Source organism: Chiloscyllium plagiosum, chromosome 7, assembly GCF_004010195.1.
Source record: "Chiloscyllium plagiosum isolate BGI_BamShark_2017 chromosome 7, ASM401019v2, whole genome shotgun sequence".
In the NCBI taxonomy this organism is placed as follows: Eukaryota; Metazoa; Chordata; class Chondrichthyes; order Orectolobiformes; family Hemiscylliidae; genus Chiloscyllium; species Chiloscyllium plagiosum.
In genome coordinates, this window is record NC_057716.1 from 42,339,206 (window position 1) to 42,356,374 (window position 17,169).

At 38.9% G+C, this 17,169-nt stretch overlaps 1 protein-coding gene across 10 annotated transcripts in view; it reads left to right on the top strand.

Annotated features, from left to right (window-relative positions):
• Positions 1-16,251, top strand: part of znf385b (zinc finger protein 385B) — a 426,346-nt gene extending 410,095 nt beyond the window's left edge. For all 10 annotated transcript variants that reach the window (XM_043693506.1, XM_043693507.1, XM_043693508.1 and 7 more), the window contains 4 exons: positions 11,372-11,650; positions 13,299-13,477; positions 13,599-13,700; positions 14,818-16,251. In XM_043693506.1, the coding sequence (XP_043549441.1) occupies positions 11,372-11,650; positions 13,299-13,477; positions 13,599-13,700; positions 14,818-15,036 (779 nt within the window). In that variant the 3' untranslated portion in view covers positions 15,037-16,251. The remainder of the gene's footprint in view (positions 1-11,371; positions 11,651-13,298; positions 13,478-13,598; positions 13,701-14,817) is intronic.
• Positions 16,252-17,169: the final 918 nt, after the last annotated feature.

Below are 17,169 nucleotides of genomic sequence, written 5' to 3' on the forward strand. Positions count from 1 at the left end.
CTGAACCATGGGGAAAAATGTGACCTTTTAAGGAGCAATAAAACTAAACAATAGTGCAGAGTAAAGGAATAATAATGACTCAACAGAAAGTTGCAAAGATTGTTTGATGGAATACAGCAAGCAAGATCATTCCTCCTGACACATACAGATAACGTTATAAATAATGTCAAAATGTGTTTGGATTTGGATTTTTTATCTGTTTTGAAGATAACATCCGAATGGAATATTAATTGATCGGACTGGCAGATTTATTTGTGGTATATTTCAATCATGAGTCTGATTCAAAGGACAGGTTTTTCTGTGGATGTCAGGGCTCAGCCGGCAAGCAAGGACTAGAAGCTTGCACTGTAGAGAACAACCTGTGATTTTCTCTGAATTTGCCAATTAAAGACCAGAGGATGGGCTTACTATGCTGTTCACGACAACAAGTGGGATTCCTGAATCGTGAAGGCCACTGGAAAAGCCTTCCGGTTGAAAGCAGCTGCAGGGTGTCATGGCAGTGAAGTGAGAGTGCGGGTTCCTCCAAATGAGGATGCCTGCTGTATATGGGCATCAGGACCCTGGAGCAAGATTGTGATGATGTCTTTGAACTGCATGCCAGTTAGTATAAATGGACAGAGTGGGCAGAGTTTGCAGATTTCTAAAATCTGGGACTCTGCACCAGACCAGACTACAACATGCTCATGAACACACAAAGAATATAATGAATTCCTTATCTAATGTAACTATAAGTCAGAGCCTGGCATATTTATGATTGCCATCTGCTGCTCTACTCAGTATTAATGTATTATAAATAATGTCAGTTTAAAGTATCAGCCTGAAGGCAGTCCTTGAGTTTGACCAGTTTGTAATGAACCTAAACTCATAGCATATCAAATCACACAATAAAAGAATGCCCGTTCTCCAAGCTTTTCAAATGTTTTATAAAAATGGCCTTGCAGCTGTGCCACTACAGTGGGGTAACCCCTCCAATGATGGTCAGCAATGTGGTTGATTCCAGCCAAGAATGGAAGGCTTCTGAGTTGCTTGGAGCATGAACCTGCCCCATTCACCTGCCCCTTCCCATCTCCCAACCACTTTGGCAGCAGGAGGTTGCCTTCAGAGATAAAACCACCACCATGGTGTGTGGATGCCGAGAGGTTGAATGTAAATTCCCATTTGGGCTTCAACAAGCAATCTCAATTAGCTTTTCAATAATATAATGGGAAAATGTCCCAGGGGCAGAATGGAGGGAGGGAACTGGCAGACCAGCCAGCAGCATTATTTTTTTAATGCCCTTGTGCCAGTCCCAGGGCCTGCCAAGTGTCAGTTGATAGCAGGATCCGGGGAGGGGGAGACTGGGATCCGGGAAGCAGGGGAGCTCGAGACCTTCAGGAGTGGGGTGTTGGGGAAAACTGGGAAGGAGAACTAGTCAGGATAGTGGGGAAAAGAGGGTGGACAGAATGAGAGAAGCCTTTCAATGTGTCCCCACCAGTCCAATAACCTTCCCCCACGACCCTGCACCCCTCCGCCGCCACCGACAAAACCCCACCCACTTCAACCAATCCCAGAGGTATTTTCTGCTTCCTAACCCTGTTTCAATGTCACATCTGTTCAATATGTACTTTGCACATGATGCAACAATGTAGAGGGTTTGGACCTGTGCGCATATGTGTTTCCAAATGAGTGTGAAGGAACGGTTTTCCTGAAGTTGCAAACACTGCCTCAAAACATAAGACAGTGGAGCAGAAGTGGGCCATTCAGTCTAACCAGTCTGCTCCACCATTTAATAAGGTTGATCTAATAATCCTCACCTCCACTTTCCTGCCTCTTCCCCATAACCCTGGATTCCCTGAATGATGCAAGTACTGTCCGTTGAAGCCTTGAATTTATTTAACGACATTGCCTCGACAGCCTTCAATGGTAAAAAAAATCCACAGATTTACTAACCTCTAGGAGAAGAAAGGTAGGTAGATGCAGGTGGGAGATGACTGTGGTAGGTCAGTGGGGAGGATGGAGCGGATAGATGGGAAGGAAGATGAACAAGTGGGCAGGTCAAGAGGATGATGCTAAGTTGAAGGTTTGGATTTGGGATGAGGTGGGGGAGGGGAGACTTGGAAACTGGTGTTGGAGGGTTGGATGAGGCGATCTTCCTCCAGTCAGTGGGTGGCTTTGAACTGGCGGTGGGGGAGGCCCAGGATTTGCATGTCCTTGGGGGACATGCCTCTATGCTGTAGATTTCTGCATTCTTCCTGTACTTAAGTAATAGTTGACTCCTCTATTTTTCCTGGAAAAGTGCTTAAATGCACATTTTCTCACATTATATTCCCTCTGCCAAGTTTGTGGCTACTCATTTAACCTGTCTATATCCCACTACAGACATTTTGTGTCCTTGTCAACACTTGTCTTCCAACTATTTTCATGTTTTCCACAAACCTGAATACAATACATTCACTTTCATGTTCCAAGTCATTGATATAAATTGTAAATAACTATGGGTCTAACATTGATTGGTGTGGCATGCCACTAATTACCATCTGCCATTCTGAAAATGCCCTCCTCCTCTTCCAAACTCTCTGTTTTCTATTAGTTAGCCAATCCTCAATCCATGCTAATATGTTATTCTAAACACCATGAGCTCTTATTCTACTAAGTAGTGTAACGGTGTTTACCTTATCAAACTCCTTCCGAAAATCAAATATATTACATCAACTGCTTCCTCGTTATCTATCCTGCTCCTAATCTTCTCAAATAATTTTGTTCAGCAAGACTTCCTCATTTTGATGCTTTGCTGATTCTGTTGATCATATTCTGTGTTTCTAAATGCTCTATACTATAGATTCTAAATTTACTATAGATTCTAAAATTTTCCTAACAGGTGTTAAGTTAATTTGATTGTAGCTACCTTTATATGCCTCCTTCCCATTTTACATAAAGTTGTTACAGTGGCAGTTCTCCAATAATCAGAGGCCTTTCCAGAATCTAAAGATCTTTGAAGTGCATCCACTATCTGTCATTCCTTCCTTTAATAACCCATGATGCATCTCTTCAGGTCCAGGTGACTTAGCAGGTTTTAACCCCATGCAATCCCCTAGTAATTCTTTTCTATTGATAGTTTTTGTATTTATTTCTTCTCCTCCTTTTACCTCTTGATCATTTTAGTATTTTTGGAAAGGTATTAGTGTTCTTCTGCTCTGAAGACTGATGCAAAATTCAACTCCTCTCCCAATTCCTGGTTCCCCGTTACTATTTTCTCAGCCTCATTCACTGATTCACCTGTGTTCACTTTGGCCTCTATCTGGTAATTTCAGCTTGCTGTTTGTTCCAGAGGACATGAGGCACCGACATCTCAGGACACGTTCCATGCGTTTCACATCCACAGACATTGGCACTTGACATATGGCAGCCTTTAAGAGTCCTCTTGCTACATCTCCAATTCACTTACACATGTTTCTGCATTTTAGTACTGCACTAACAACTCTTGTTGTAGTGCCACATCAAGGACACTGTATGATTAGAAACACACTAGCTATGGACTGGACTAGGCTGCACCTCCAGCATGTTCGCTTGCTGTCGCAATGCTCAGTCACAGTGAGTCTACTTGGATGCTCAAAGTATCTCTGCCTTGCATGGCCTTGCCTTTTTGTTTTACCTCCTCAGCTGGAGGCACCAGTCTCACAGCTGCATTGCCATTTTGCCTAGCACAGACACAAAGCAAGAAAGCTTGTAATGGTTGTCAGCAGTGCTCAGTCCACAGTGCTACCATAGAGTGTGGCTTAAATGAGTTTGATAGATGCCCCTTCAGGGAAGGCTGGTCAAACAGATTAGAGAGAAGGGAATAGTTGATTTTGATGGAAGAGGATCAAATGGAACTTACACCTTGGCATGGACTGGTTGGGTTGAATAGCCTACTTCTGTGCCATATATTTTGTGTAGTCCTATGAAATTTTATTCTTAAAAAAAATCCAAGTATTGTTGTTTATACATATAATGTTCTTAAATTCCAGTTAATCTATGTCTTTAAAAATCACTTGAAATCTGCTGTGGAGTTCCAGAAACTAGCCTCGGCTGGAATTCATATTGATGTATTCATTTTAATTTTAGTTGCTTCAATTACCTGCTGCAAAATCATTTTCTCAGGTTATACCCTAAATTAAGAAACAATTAAACACTAAGGAACAAAATCTCTGGAAAGTGATGACGTGAAACTGTGCAGAATGAGACTATGTAGTTTGTTTAGTATGCTTTGCCAATTAAGCCTTTCTCCAGAAACGTTTCCCTTCAGTTAGTTATGCAATTCTTTTTTTTTAAATGTTCCTGCATTAATTAATCTGCTTCCACCACCATTCCAGGCATAGTATAGCAACTCACTCCATAAGAAAGTGTTTTCTCCTTTCACCTTTATTCTTTGCCAATTACCTTAAAATGGTGTTATCTAATTACAATATTTTTTTCTCTTCTCTATCAAAACCATTCAGTGCCTTTCATGACATTGACCTAATTTCATCTCCTCTCTGCTCTAATGAGAACAACAGCAGCTTCTCCAATCTCCACATAACTGAAGTCCCTCATCCACAGTAAGAAGAAAAGACCTGCAGTTATATAGAGCCATAGAAAAATCACAGCACAGAAAGAGGTCATTCAGCACATTGTATCTGTGCTGGCTAAATAAGCTAGTGCCATTCTAATTCCATTTTCCAGCAGTTAGTCCATACTCTTGCAGGTTACAGAGCTGAAATGCAGATCCAGATTCCTTTCAAAGAAGTTGATGGTTTCTGCCTTAACCACTGAACTATGCACATATTCCAGACATCAATCACCCTCTTGGTGACAAAGTGTTTCCTCATGTCCTCTCTCATCCTTCAACCTTAAATTTATGCCTTCTGGTAAAGGAAAACAGTCTTCCCTGCCTACTCTAATCAAGCCCTGTATTATTTTGTATACCAATTAAATCATACTTTGGCCTCTTCTGATCGAAGTAAAATAACCCTCACTTATCCAAACTTTCCTCGTAGCTGCAATTTTCAAGCCCCAGTGATATTCTTGTAAATTTCTCTGTGCTCTTAATACAGCAATTATGTACAGCACTTCAACTAATAAATAACTCTTGAAGTGTAGTCATTGTTGTAATGTAAGAAATGCAGCAGGCAATATGTGCTCAGAAAACTCTCTCAAAATGCAGTGTGACATTTTCTTTTATTTATTCATGGGATGTGGGTGTTGCTGACTTAGTGAGCATCTGATGCTCATCGCAATTGCCCAAAAGACAGTTAAGACTCAATCACATTGTGGGTCTGGATTCACATGTAGGCCAGACTATGTTAGAATGATAGATTTCTTTCCCTGAAGTACATTAGTGAACCAGAAATTTTTAAATAACAATTGACAGTGGTTATATGATCAACATTAGATTCGCTTTTATTTCAAGATTTGTTTAATTCAGATTACACTACCAACCATGGTAGGATTCAAACCACACCTCCAGAATATTTGCCTGAAACTGGTATTACTAGTCCAATTAATTATCACAATGCACTGCTATATGACTACATAATCTTACTTTTGAGATCTTTGTTGAGGGATTAATATTGTCCATGACACCAGGGTTAACTCTCTCACTATACTTTGAGGTTTTGCTAGGAGACCTTTTACATCCATCTGAGAGGTAGAACTGAAGGCTCATGTTCTGAAGGAGTCATACTAGATTTGAAATATTACCTCGGTTTCTCCCTCTACAGATGCTGCCAGAGCTCCTGCTGAGTTTATCCAGGATTCTCTGTGTTTGTTTCAGATTTCTAGCACCTGCATTTTGCTTTTGCTCACTTGATTGATTGGCTTGTGTTTGTTGGGTCTGTACCTCTCTCCCTTTTTTAAACAGCGTGGTGTCATTTACAACTTTCTAGGAATCTGGCACTGCTCCCATATCCAAGGAGGATTGGCAGGCTGTGCCTGAAAATCTGCAATTCCCTTTCTCTATTCCCAAGTGGATCCTGCTGGAATCTGGTGACCTGTCTACTTTGAGCCTTGCAACCAGTTATGTTGCTTCACTTTATGTATTTTTTTATCTCATTCAGTATAATTTCTGCCTGCATTAGATTAGATTCCCTACAGTGTGGAAACAGGCCCTTTGGCCCAACCAGTCCACACTGACCCTCCAAAGAGTAACCCACCCAGATCCATTTCCCTTTGAATGATGCACCTAACACACACACGGGCAATTTAGCATGGCCAATTCACCTAACCTGCACATTTTTGGACCGCAGGAGGAAACTGGAGCACCCGGACGAAACCCACGCAGACACAGAACGTGCAAACTCCACACAGACAGTCACCTGAGGCTGGAATCGAACCTGGGATCAAGGTGTTGTGAGGCTGCAGTGCTAACCACTGAGCCACCATGCCGCCCATTAGTAGCATCTCTGTTTGCATGCGAGGCCAGAGACCAGACTCCCAATAGTAGGATGAAAGTTTGCAATCACATTCTCAGAACTTGAGAAGTGGATCATGCTTCTGAATGGTAGTTGTCTGGAAGATCCCTTATGTGTATTTCAATGCCATACATGTTCATTAAAAGACCAGCTCACCAAAATTAATTTCCTTTCACCAATCAAGTTCTCCATAAATGAGTATGTGCCATTCTGAATCTCGACTGCATATAAGTGGCATGCAGCAGGCAAGGGGCTGTGCTTGCAGGATTTTGGAGTGAGTAGCCACAGCATTGTCTTGTTTGGGGGAGCATTTGTATATGATTGAGATCAAGTGGCTGTAGTTTACGTTGCATGGAACATGGGTCGAGGTGGATGGCCACAGGTGGTAGAAAAAAGGCAGGATGACCAGGGAATGGTCTAGAACATTAGTTGCAGGTGACCATTTCAAAAGCCTGAATGATGCTTCAGGATTGCAGGAAAAGCCTTCGCAAGTGCTCATGAAATATGGTACCAACACCTTAAAGTAATAATGGAGGGGACACCAACTTTCTGCCTTCACTGCTCCCCCAACCCCACCATCCAAAAACTACAAGATTCCAAAACAGATATTGCTGGCAAAATGCAGCAGGTCTGGCAGCAACTGTGGGAGAAGGCAGAGTTCATCAGAACTACAAGATTCATTAAGCTCATGCATTTTTAATGAGCTGGGAACCACATAATCACTCAAGATAAGCTAACCAACCCCTGAGGGGAAGTGGTTCTCACTTCCATGTGCTCTGCCAGACTTTGCATCATGGAAGATTCTGCTCAGTATCTCAGTTATGCCCCTTTGTTATCACAAAGATCTTTTTGGTAGTGAACCAACCTCACTCTTCTTCTGACTCCCCTTTCACTATTATTGCATTGTGAGCTCTTTCTATATTAGCTGCTAATCTATTGTCTATCATTTGTAGCCTCTTCCCTTAGTTTGCCGTCCTCTTGAATCTATATATTCCGCTTGAATCTCCACTGTATTAATGAATCTCACAATTGTCAAAAGCTGCTATTTTCTATATACTTTTATACTTTATTGGAGAATTTTCTCAGGCAAAGAGCCTTTGAAAAATTAAATGCCTGAACTTGGGCATGGTTGTGAATTTGATCTTTTATTTCATGTTTCTGTTGCGGCAACAGTCAAGATAAGGCATCTGCAAGCACATCTTCTCTTCCTGGCTTGTTTCTCAGAGTGAAATTGCCTCAAGAATAACTTCTGCAGTCTTGCTGGAATTCAAAACGGATTTTTCTGATAGATCTGCTTGAGTGAATGATGACCACAATCGACTATGAACTTCTTCCCCATAGTGATAGGTATAGAGTTTCTCATATCCATACATGACTGCCAGAAATTCTCCTATGTTGGGATATCTAGTCTCAGCTGATATTAGAGCTTTGAGTACAAATTATTTTAGTGTTCCCTCATGTACCAATGCAGCTCCCATTTCTTTTATAGATGCATCTATTTGCTCATTAATATCTTTCTGTTGTGGTATGACAAAGGTCATATGCAAGGAGACAAGTTTGTTGAAACTCCTCTTGTATGACCTGAACCACTGGAACTGAACATTCATCAACTCTCATTGTTTTGCAATGTGTTCGGCAAGGGAAATTTCTTCTTGCTTTCTGAAACTGCCAACTCAGAGATGACTGTGATACTTTCAGGAATCTGCTTTACTATGTCAGGTACACTATTCCAAAGACTATTTTGAATGCATTTGTCTGTTTATCGTGATTTCAGCTTTCCTTTGTCTCTCCATGGCTTCACGTATATTGGCCATTTTGTTTCATCTATACCATAGATCTGGATACATCAGCTACTCCAATTGATCCTTTACATCCTCTTTATGCTTTGTCATCTTTTTGCTGCAATATATCCTGGCTCACTTTCTGGTAAAATGTAGTTTTCAGGAATTCTCACTTTCTAAAGGGTACATTGAATATTGTCAACAGTGAAGATTCCTTGGCAAACTTTATGTTTCAGTATCTCCTTCTCGCATAAAACTTGCTGAAAATTCTTTGACCTTCCAGTGCTGATGTGGTTTCTCCCTAGTGTTGAAATAAGGTAGCAATTGTCTTTATTTGATTAAGAACATTGTGATCCAAGCAAATTCTTTACCATCAAGTTGATTTCGCTCTCACCACAATTGATTTTTCCAATCTTGTGAACTGTGTACTTAAACCGTCCCCTGTTTGAATGCCTCCCATTGTTTGATTACTAGTTTGCCTGCTAATTTTGGATTGAGATTCACCCAGGGCAAATTACTTTCCAGTTAATTAATGCTAGTGCTCCTCCAGGTAATGGTTTATAGACTTGATTATCAAAATTAGATTACTGCTGTGAGCATAAATGTTTTATAAATGCTTACTGTAATAAGATTTGAAAGGAATATAAAATACTTGAAGACTAATGTTTGAGTTTTTTTCCTCATTAAGTCGATCAGCAACTTGTATTGACATAACACTTTTAACATAGTAAAATATCCCAAGGCATTTTGGAGGAATCTTATAAGGCAATATTTGATACTTTCCCACAAAAATACATTTAGGGAAGATGGTCCAAAGCCAAGATAATAAGATAGGTTTTAATGAGTGCCATAAAGGACGAAAGTGAACTCGAGAGGCAGAAAATTTCAACTCATAGTGAAGTGGAGCTCGGTGTCATCAATATCTTTGTCAGAACTGATGTGTCTTTTCATATGATGTCACTCGGTGGGATGTTGACAAGAAATGGGAGTTGTCATGAATGTATGTTGTGTGAATGTATCATACATTTTATGAAGCCAGTGTAAAGGTAAATGTTTATTTATGTATATTTGATAAGATCATTATATTTTTATGTCCAAAAGGTAGACTTGGGTAAATTGGCAAGTGGGGGAATGAGCACTGCAAATGTGTCTATGACTGAGTGGGTGCTGACCTCCTGCTCCTGGTGCAAGTAATAATGTTAGCAGTGCCAATGTCCTGTTCCAATGCACTGGCAGGAGGTAGAATGGACTTTAAGTGCGTAAAATGTACATCCACTTCACGTACTGACTGTCTTTACGAGGACTGCACTAATATCAAGTAGCTTACATTGCGAAGTCGCAGATTAAAATGTCGAAACAGCTTTTCTTTCTCAGCCGTAGATTCTGATCCTCTATAAGCTTAGGAACTATAAGGAATGGTCTGGATTCTGATGCTGACAGTTGGGGTAATACCATTCATGACCAGTAGGTGGGTTACTACACTTGGATAATTTATCTTGGGTGTGTCTCTGATAATGGGCTTCAGGTAATTGAGAGGGGTCCTCCTCGTTTAGGTTTTGAGGTTTTTAAATTGGCAACAGTTTTCCATTTCATATTATTAATTGGTCTTTGAAGTTATAATGGAATGTAATACATTGATGTGAAACTCTTTGACCTGTTTTTTTTTCCAGTTTCCTGTTTAGTTCTTTGTTTGCTGAAGTGAGCCTTTAATCTTTTACTTATCTTTGGGGCAAAATTCATCTCATAAAGTGACACATTAAGAGTGACAGCAGCTAGTTGCCCATTTTACACTTCACTTGAAACAAAGACATACAGAGTATAAAACACTCAAAAATAGAAATTGCTGGAGAAATTGAAGAACTGAAGAAGGGCCACTGGACTCAAAATGTTAACTTTGTTTTCTCTTCATAGATACTGTCAGACTTGCTGAGTTTTTGCAGGAATTTCTGGTTTTATTTGTTTCAGTTCTCCAGCATTTTCAGTTCTTTGTCTTATTTTAGTGTAAAGCAAACTGCCAATTCGTTGTTGCCCATTTTGTGCTACCTCCAGTATTTACATAAATGATTGACAGTGGCCTCATAGTACTATCACTAAACTATTAATCCAGAAACTCAGATAATGTTCTGGGAACCCCCGTTCAAATCCCGTCATACAAGATGCACTGCAGAAATTCACCAAAGATCCTTCAACAGTACCTTCCAAATCTGCAATCACTTTCATCTAGAAGGACAAAGGCAGCAGATACAGGGGAACATCTCCATTTGCTTTTTGAGTATTGTGCAGAGTTTTCTTTGATGGTCTTGGAGAAAAAAAACAGACAAGAAAATTACTTTCCTATCCTTTACCTTTTGAACTGTTCAGACAATTGCACCAGATTTAACCATTTGTGCATGAAAGCAATAACAACACTCAATAAATTATTCAACTTCAACTGCAACTTAAACATCTAGAATGCTTTACTTCATTTCTTTTTCATTCTTTGAAGAGTTCCATTAAAAATGTTAAGATATGGATTTAGCTAAAAGAATATTAATTGTTAGTGGACAAAATCAATATTGACATTAAAGTTTGGAAATGTAACATCTTTTGTTCTTGTTTAATGTGTGCTACAAATTGTTACTTTTAATAAATCTGGTAAATTGAATTCCTTGTGCCACACAGTTCTCAGGATGGTATTTGTAAATGAAGCAGCTATTCAAATTAGTAACCAAATTAGTAAAATTTAAAAGTCTAAATGCAAAGCCGCACAAATATAGATTTAACTATCATCATTGGCATGAAACAAGACAAAATTATGCCTGTCCTGAATATTCCCAGTAATGCTCCTTTGCTGCTACAGCTGGAACTAATCAGCTCCAGAATTTTAAAAATCATGAAAATATATCACTATGACCTCCACTGCATTTTGTATGTGCTGGCTGAGTCAGGCATTATCTGTAGCCTCTCCTATCACAGACAAAGAAGACAGCTATGAGCATGACAGGCTGTACAAAACACAAATGGGGGTGTGGAGTCAAGAAAATTCATGCAGAGAAAATTTACTTAGCATTGATCTAAATCTAGAATTGTTCGATAATGGTGAAATCATAAGTTTAGTTGCTTTCTGTCAACAGCTAGGACTTTTATGTTCAGTGCTGTTACAGTTATTGAATATTAGCAAAATTATTTCTCTTTTACTCACAGATGCAGTTAGGCTGGAATTCAACAGTGTAACAGTGAATAATGTATTGATACATACGAATGTAGGCACTGAGGTACCACAACCCACTTCGGTTATAGGAGAAACTGGAAATCTGAATGCACATTCAACAAAAACAGTAATATCAATGGAAGCAGTAAATGTTGAAGACACTGCAACCACATCTACTGAGTCAGAGGAAGAAAAAGCAAAAAAACTTCTCTACTGTTCTCTATGCAAAGTAGCTGTAAATTCATTGTCACAGCTGGAAGCACACAACACAGGTCAGTACTATCGTGATAATTAATTTGGCAGAAAGATCTGCTAAACTTTCCTGTAATGTAATACAGTTGTTCCCGTGGGACCCTTAAGGATCTAAGGAGAGATATTAATTAATTATGTGGGCCCAAAAAACTTGCATAACTGGAAAATGTATTGTTTCCCAGAAAACATTGTGAATTAAGGCACAGTGCCAACTAAATAAGAAAGAAAAATCCAATTACTGTCAATTCTGAAGAATAAGTACATGTATTGCCTGTCAGCAGGCATGCCAGAGAGATTATTAATGTATGCAACCAATTCGAAAATATCTGAACTGGCATATTTTTTCCAACAACATAAATTCAACTACAAAGCAATCATCAACAAATTTGTACTTTGTATTGTCATTGTTTAAATAAAAATACATTTTCCTACAAAAGATTTCACTACCTTAGGATTGAACTCCCAAACTCATTCAATTTTATAAAGCCCCTCTCTAATCACCGGCCTCTTGAGCCTAGTTCCCCTCATCTCTTCAGCAAGTTTTCCAACCTGAGATTCAGGTGGACTTCTCAACGTGGTGAGATTGCCTATCACCCCAGCAGTTGTCAGTGCTTCCACTGGTAGGACTACAGAGCTGCTGGTCAGCTGAATTGCTCTGCAACTCTGCAAGGCAGAATTTCCTCCTGAGATGGGGACAGAAGTCATCTTGGCTTATTACCACAGTCCAAAGATGTGCAGGTTAAGTGGATTGGCCAGGCTAAATTGCTCATAGTGTTAAGGGATGTGTAGGTTAGATGGATTAGCCATGCGAAATACATGAATAGGGTAGTAGAGTCGATCTTGGTGTGATGTTCTTCACAACAGGCTGAATGACCTGTTTCCACACTATAGGGATTCTATGATCTTTACCTGGTTAGCTTATATGTGACTCCAGTCCCACAGCAATGTGGTTGATTCTCAGGGATGGGCAATAAATTCTGGCCCTGTCAGCAACACCCTCATGCCATGAATGAATAAAAACAGAAGAGGGTGCAGTAAATTTCAGCTTATATAGTCTGATGAAAATAGGCCGTTTACGTTTAAATGGCATTAGGGTAGATTTAAACCAAGATGTGTATGATAAATAAGTTTATGAGGCACTGTAAGGCTGTTTTCTATTTCAGCTGCTGTATTCCTCTTTCTTTTATCCCCTTCCCCTCAGCTTACCTTCTGTACTCCATTTATCAGCTCACCATTTTCAATTTCTAGTGACTAGATTCAGAATTAGTAAGATGATATTTTATAAACTTATTCAAAAACTTCCACTCTATTATAGCAACTGGAATTTCTCTATATTAAATCGTTTTTCTTACACCAATGGTTCTGGCAATGACAGTGAACAACCAGTAGTCAGGTAGCAGCAAGATAAACTAAAATGGTAATCATTTATAAAATACAAGAATGTTGGTAAGCCTAAAGGTAGCAGAGCATGACTGCGTGATGAAGTGGGAACCATTAATCCTTGAATCTAGGTGTATCCTATGTATACCACATCCCCAGGCTTGATTCTTTCCTCTTACCCAATCATCCTGAGCACCCTATCCCCTCCTTCCACAAATGCCAACATAAACCGTACATTATGAAGTATAGGCAAGTATTGAGATTCTAAAGTTATTATATTTTAAACAGGCTCCAAGCACAAAACAATGGTTGAAGCTCGGATTGGTGCCGGTCCGATCAAATCGTATCCCAGACCAGGATCAAAAGCTAAACTTCAAAATGGTACAAAGGGTTCAGGATTACAAAACAAAACTTTTCATTGTGAAATCTGTGATGTTCATGTCAACTCAGAAATCCAACTCAAACAGGTAAATAAATAGTAAACAATACTCAAGAAATGAAAACCACTTTCAAAATAAATGACTTCTTTTTCATTATATAGGTCAGTTTCCTGTATTAAATAAATTCTTGATATTTTATCTCTTGCAGCATATTTCCAGTAGGAGGCACAAGGACAGAGTAGCAGGAAAACCATTGAAACCTAAATATAGTCCCTATAACAAACTGCAACGCAACTCAAGTATTTTGGCAGTAAGTTTATTAAAAATCCATTTCCAGGTTGATTCAGTGCTAAAAATTATAAAGTCTTCCATTTGTGTTAATGACCTGCATATAATGTGCTCTGGGGAAGAGTGCCACACCCAATTTGTTTGGCATTTTCCCTGTCCGTTCTCTAAATCATATAACCTGTGTATTCAGGTCCCCAACACAAACATCCAGCAGCCATGTCTCAAAACTCTTGTGGCCACCTATTTAGCCTTTCTGCTAGGACTTTGGTCCCAAGTTCAGGTGGAGCCCATCCCAACGATACAGTTCATACATGTCCCAATGCTGATGTCAGTGTCCCACAAAATGGAATGCCTCTTTCCTGCACCATTCCTTTCTTTATTTACCTATTTTTCTTATCTCAATGTCAGTTTGCAAGTGGCACAGGTAATAAAATCCAGAGATTATAATCCTTGAGGTGCTGTTCTTTAATTTTGTACCTAATTTCTGATATTCCGCAAACAGCACCTCTTTCCATTGTTCTTGGACTCAACATGGACCACTACAACTGATCCTACCTCTCCCACACCAAAATCCTTTCAAACTGGTCTGAGATATCCCTTGGCTGAGTTTCAAAAGTTACACTTCATTTATCAGTGGATACAGAGTTCACTATTTGGTTGACAATTTTAAAAAGTTAATCTTTTTTGAAAATCTTTTAATGTAGGATGTAAAGATTTTTAAAGAGATTAACTTTTGAGGTTTACTGTGCAAGCTTTGAAGCATTTCTTGAATGGGAATGTTTGCACTGCTAAGTGTGTGTGTGTGTATGTGAATGAGAGCCACATTTGATTGTTATAAGTCTTTTTTTCATCTCCATGTGACTCCCAAGGTCTACCTCTGGTGGAATACTAGTAGTGGCTTTCCAGGTCACCAGGAGTATGAGGGCCATATGTTTGTTGGTTTGTTAGGCAAGAACTACCATACAAATAGTGGAAGTATTTCATGATCATTATTCCATACATATCAACCCTGGGTCAAGCAAAATATTAATTCACACTCAGTATATTTGTAAAATTTAAGAAACAAATTGCAAGTATTGAATTTTTATTATTAGTCGTTTGAAACTTCATAAGGCAATTTTTGTTTTTCTTATCACCAGGCAAAGATAGCATTTCAAAAGGATTTAATAAAACCGTTGGCACCTGGTTTTCTGTCAAATCCTTTTGCTGCTGCTGCAGCTATGACCTCTCCACTGCCTCTCCATGCCCGTCCAGCTACCTCGCTGTTCCAGACCACTGCATTAACTCCTGCCCTTTTGAGGCCAGCACCAGGACCCATTCGTGCATCACCTGGCTCAATTCTCTTTGCACCTTATTGATTCCTTCCTTTCGTGGGACAACATGAGGCCAGTAGAGACAGGAAAGCAGAAAACACTTTTTCCTTATGTTTGTCCATGCTGTAAAGATTGATACCTGGTCATAGGATCTTCCATGGACAGTTGGATCTCAGTGCTGGAATTATGAGATTTTTAATTAATTTACCAACACCAAGTTGTGATTTACAATGGAACTTTTATAGGGATTTTGCCCTTAAGATATATAATTATTTTTATTTGGAGTGAGTCTGTTCACTGATGGAATCCATCTACAGACCAAGAGCAAATAATTAATTCCTGTTGCTGCAGACTTGAAATCGAGAGTCTTCCTAATAAACAGAGGTATATAAGAAGTTTGTTGATGTAAATGGACATCTCCTGGTACATAATGTAATGCATTATGTAGTAAATTGTGAATAACATATGAACAACTGAATCTGTAGTTTAAAACAATGTTGTGCAGTCAGGGATTGTGAAATGCTGTTACAGACCTGAGTGCAATACTGTTATAACTTGTGTAGTGATAGAATTGTTTCAGGTCTAATTTAAAAATCTAATGGTAATTTATGTTTAATTGCAGTATAGGTGCTTGCAGATATTTACAGAACATTCTGTGAACTTTTTCTTTTACTTATTATTTCGTCAGGGTAACTTACCCAGTAAGTTCATAAAATGCAGATAGTACTGGCTCATGAAACATAATTCATGTATTGATGTTTTCATTTTTTCTCTGTGTTAAACCGGTTTTACTTTTTTGGTAGCATTTTGCCAGTTTTGCTGCTAAATAATGTGAACGATGCATTTGAAGTATCAGCTCAGTGTATTGCACAATTTATGATGATTCTCTTACAGAACTTTTTAAAAGATATATTTAGGTCTTTTTGTTTTATACATCCTATGACTTCTTCCATTGTCATGTTAAGCAGTCGTGCTGCTACATTAATTTGTAGCACATCAATGCAATAATGTACAGAAAATAAATAATTTTAGAGAATATATAATTTTAGGCTTTACTGAACGTGTTGCAATACCATTTGCCTTGAAAATAAAGGCTAACAAGATATGCAGTGCATAAAACAAAAAAGTTGGTGTTTGTATTTTTCAGTACTCAGTATACATTATAGCAATTAACTCTGGGTGAATTCCATCAAGTACACCTTATAAAATGTCCAGTGTTTAATACATGTCGAAATAAAACTAACACTGTGTACCATTTCAGATGCGATTGATTTTTTTTTCAAATCTATTGATTGAAAATTGTTCAACCATATTTCTTTTAATGTTAGTAATATTGCTGCTTTGATTCCTTGTTTCAATTGCTGACATTTATAAATAACTAAAAAAAAGTAACTATTGAAGTGCCATACAGATCAGTGCTGGGGCCATAATTTACAGAATATATTAATGACTTGGGTGAAAAAAGTGTATGTATTATCGCCAGGTTTGCAGATCACACACAGGTATGAGTGTAACAGAGTCTGTAGACGGATTTAGACAGAGTAAGCCATTGGGCAAAAATATGGTGATATTGTGTGAAATTTATGCATTTTGGCAGGAAGAATGGAGGAGCTGAATAGTGCTTAACTAGGTAAAGACTGCAGGAAGCTACAGCACAGAAAGGTTTGGGAGTCTTTATGGATAAATACTAAAAAGCTAGTATACAGGTTCAGTACATAATAGCAAAGACAAATTGAGTGTAGGCCTTTATTTCAAAGGCAATGGAGTAAAAAAAAGGGAAGTGTTGCTAAACTTATTCAAGGCACTAGTCATATCGCCGCTGGAATACTGTGAATAATTCTGAGCTACTTATAAATGAAAGATAGACTGGATTCGGAGTCAGACCAGCGAAGGTTCACCAGGGCTGATCCCAGGACATGAGGAGAGGTCAAGTCGGTTGGGCTTGTATTTGTTGAAGTTTATAAGAATGACATTTGACCTTATTGAAATATACATGATTCTTTGGGCATTTGGCAGTGTAGATGTGGAAAGGTTGTTTCCCCTTGTGGCCGTGTCTAGAACCAGATTTCTCAATCTCAGTAAAGGGATCATGTATTTAAGACAGAGATGAGGAATTTCTTCTCTCAGAGGGTAGTGAATTTGTGGAATTCTTTACCACAGAGGACTGTGGTGGATCAT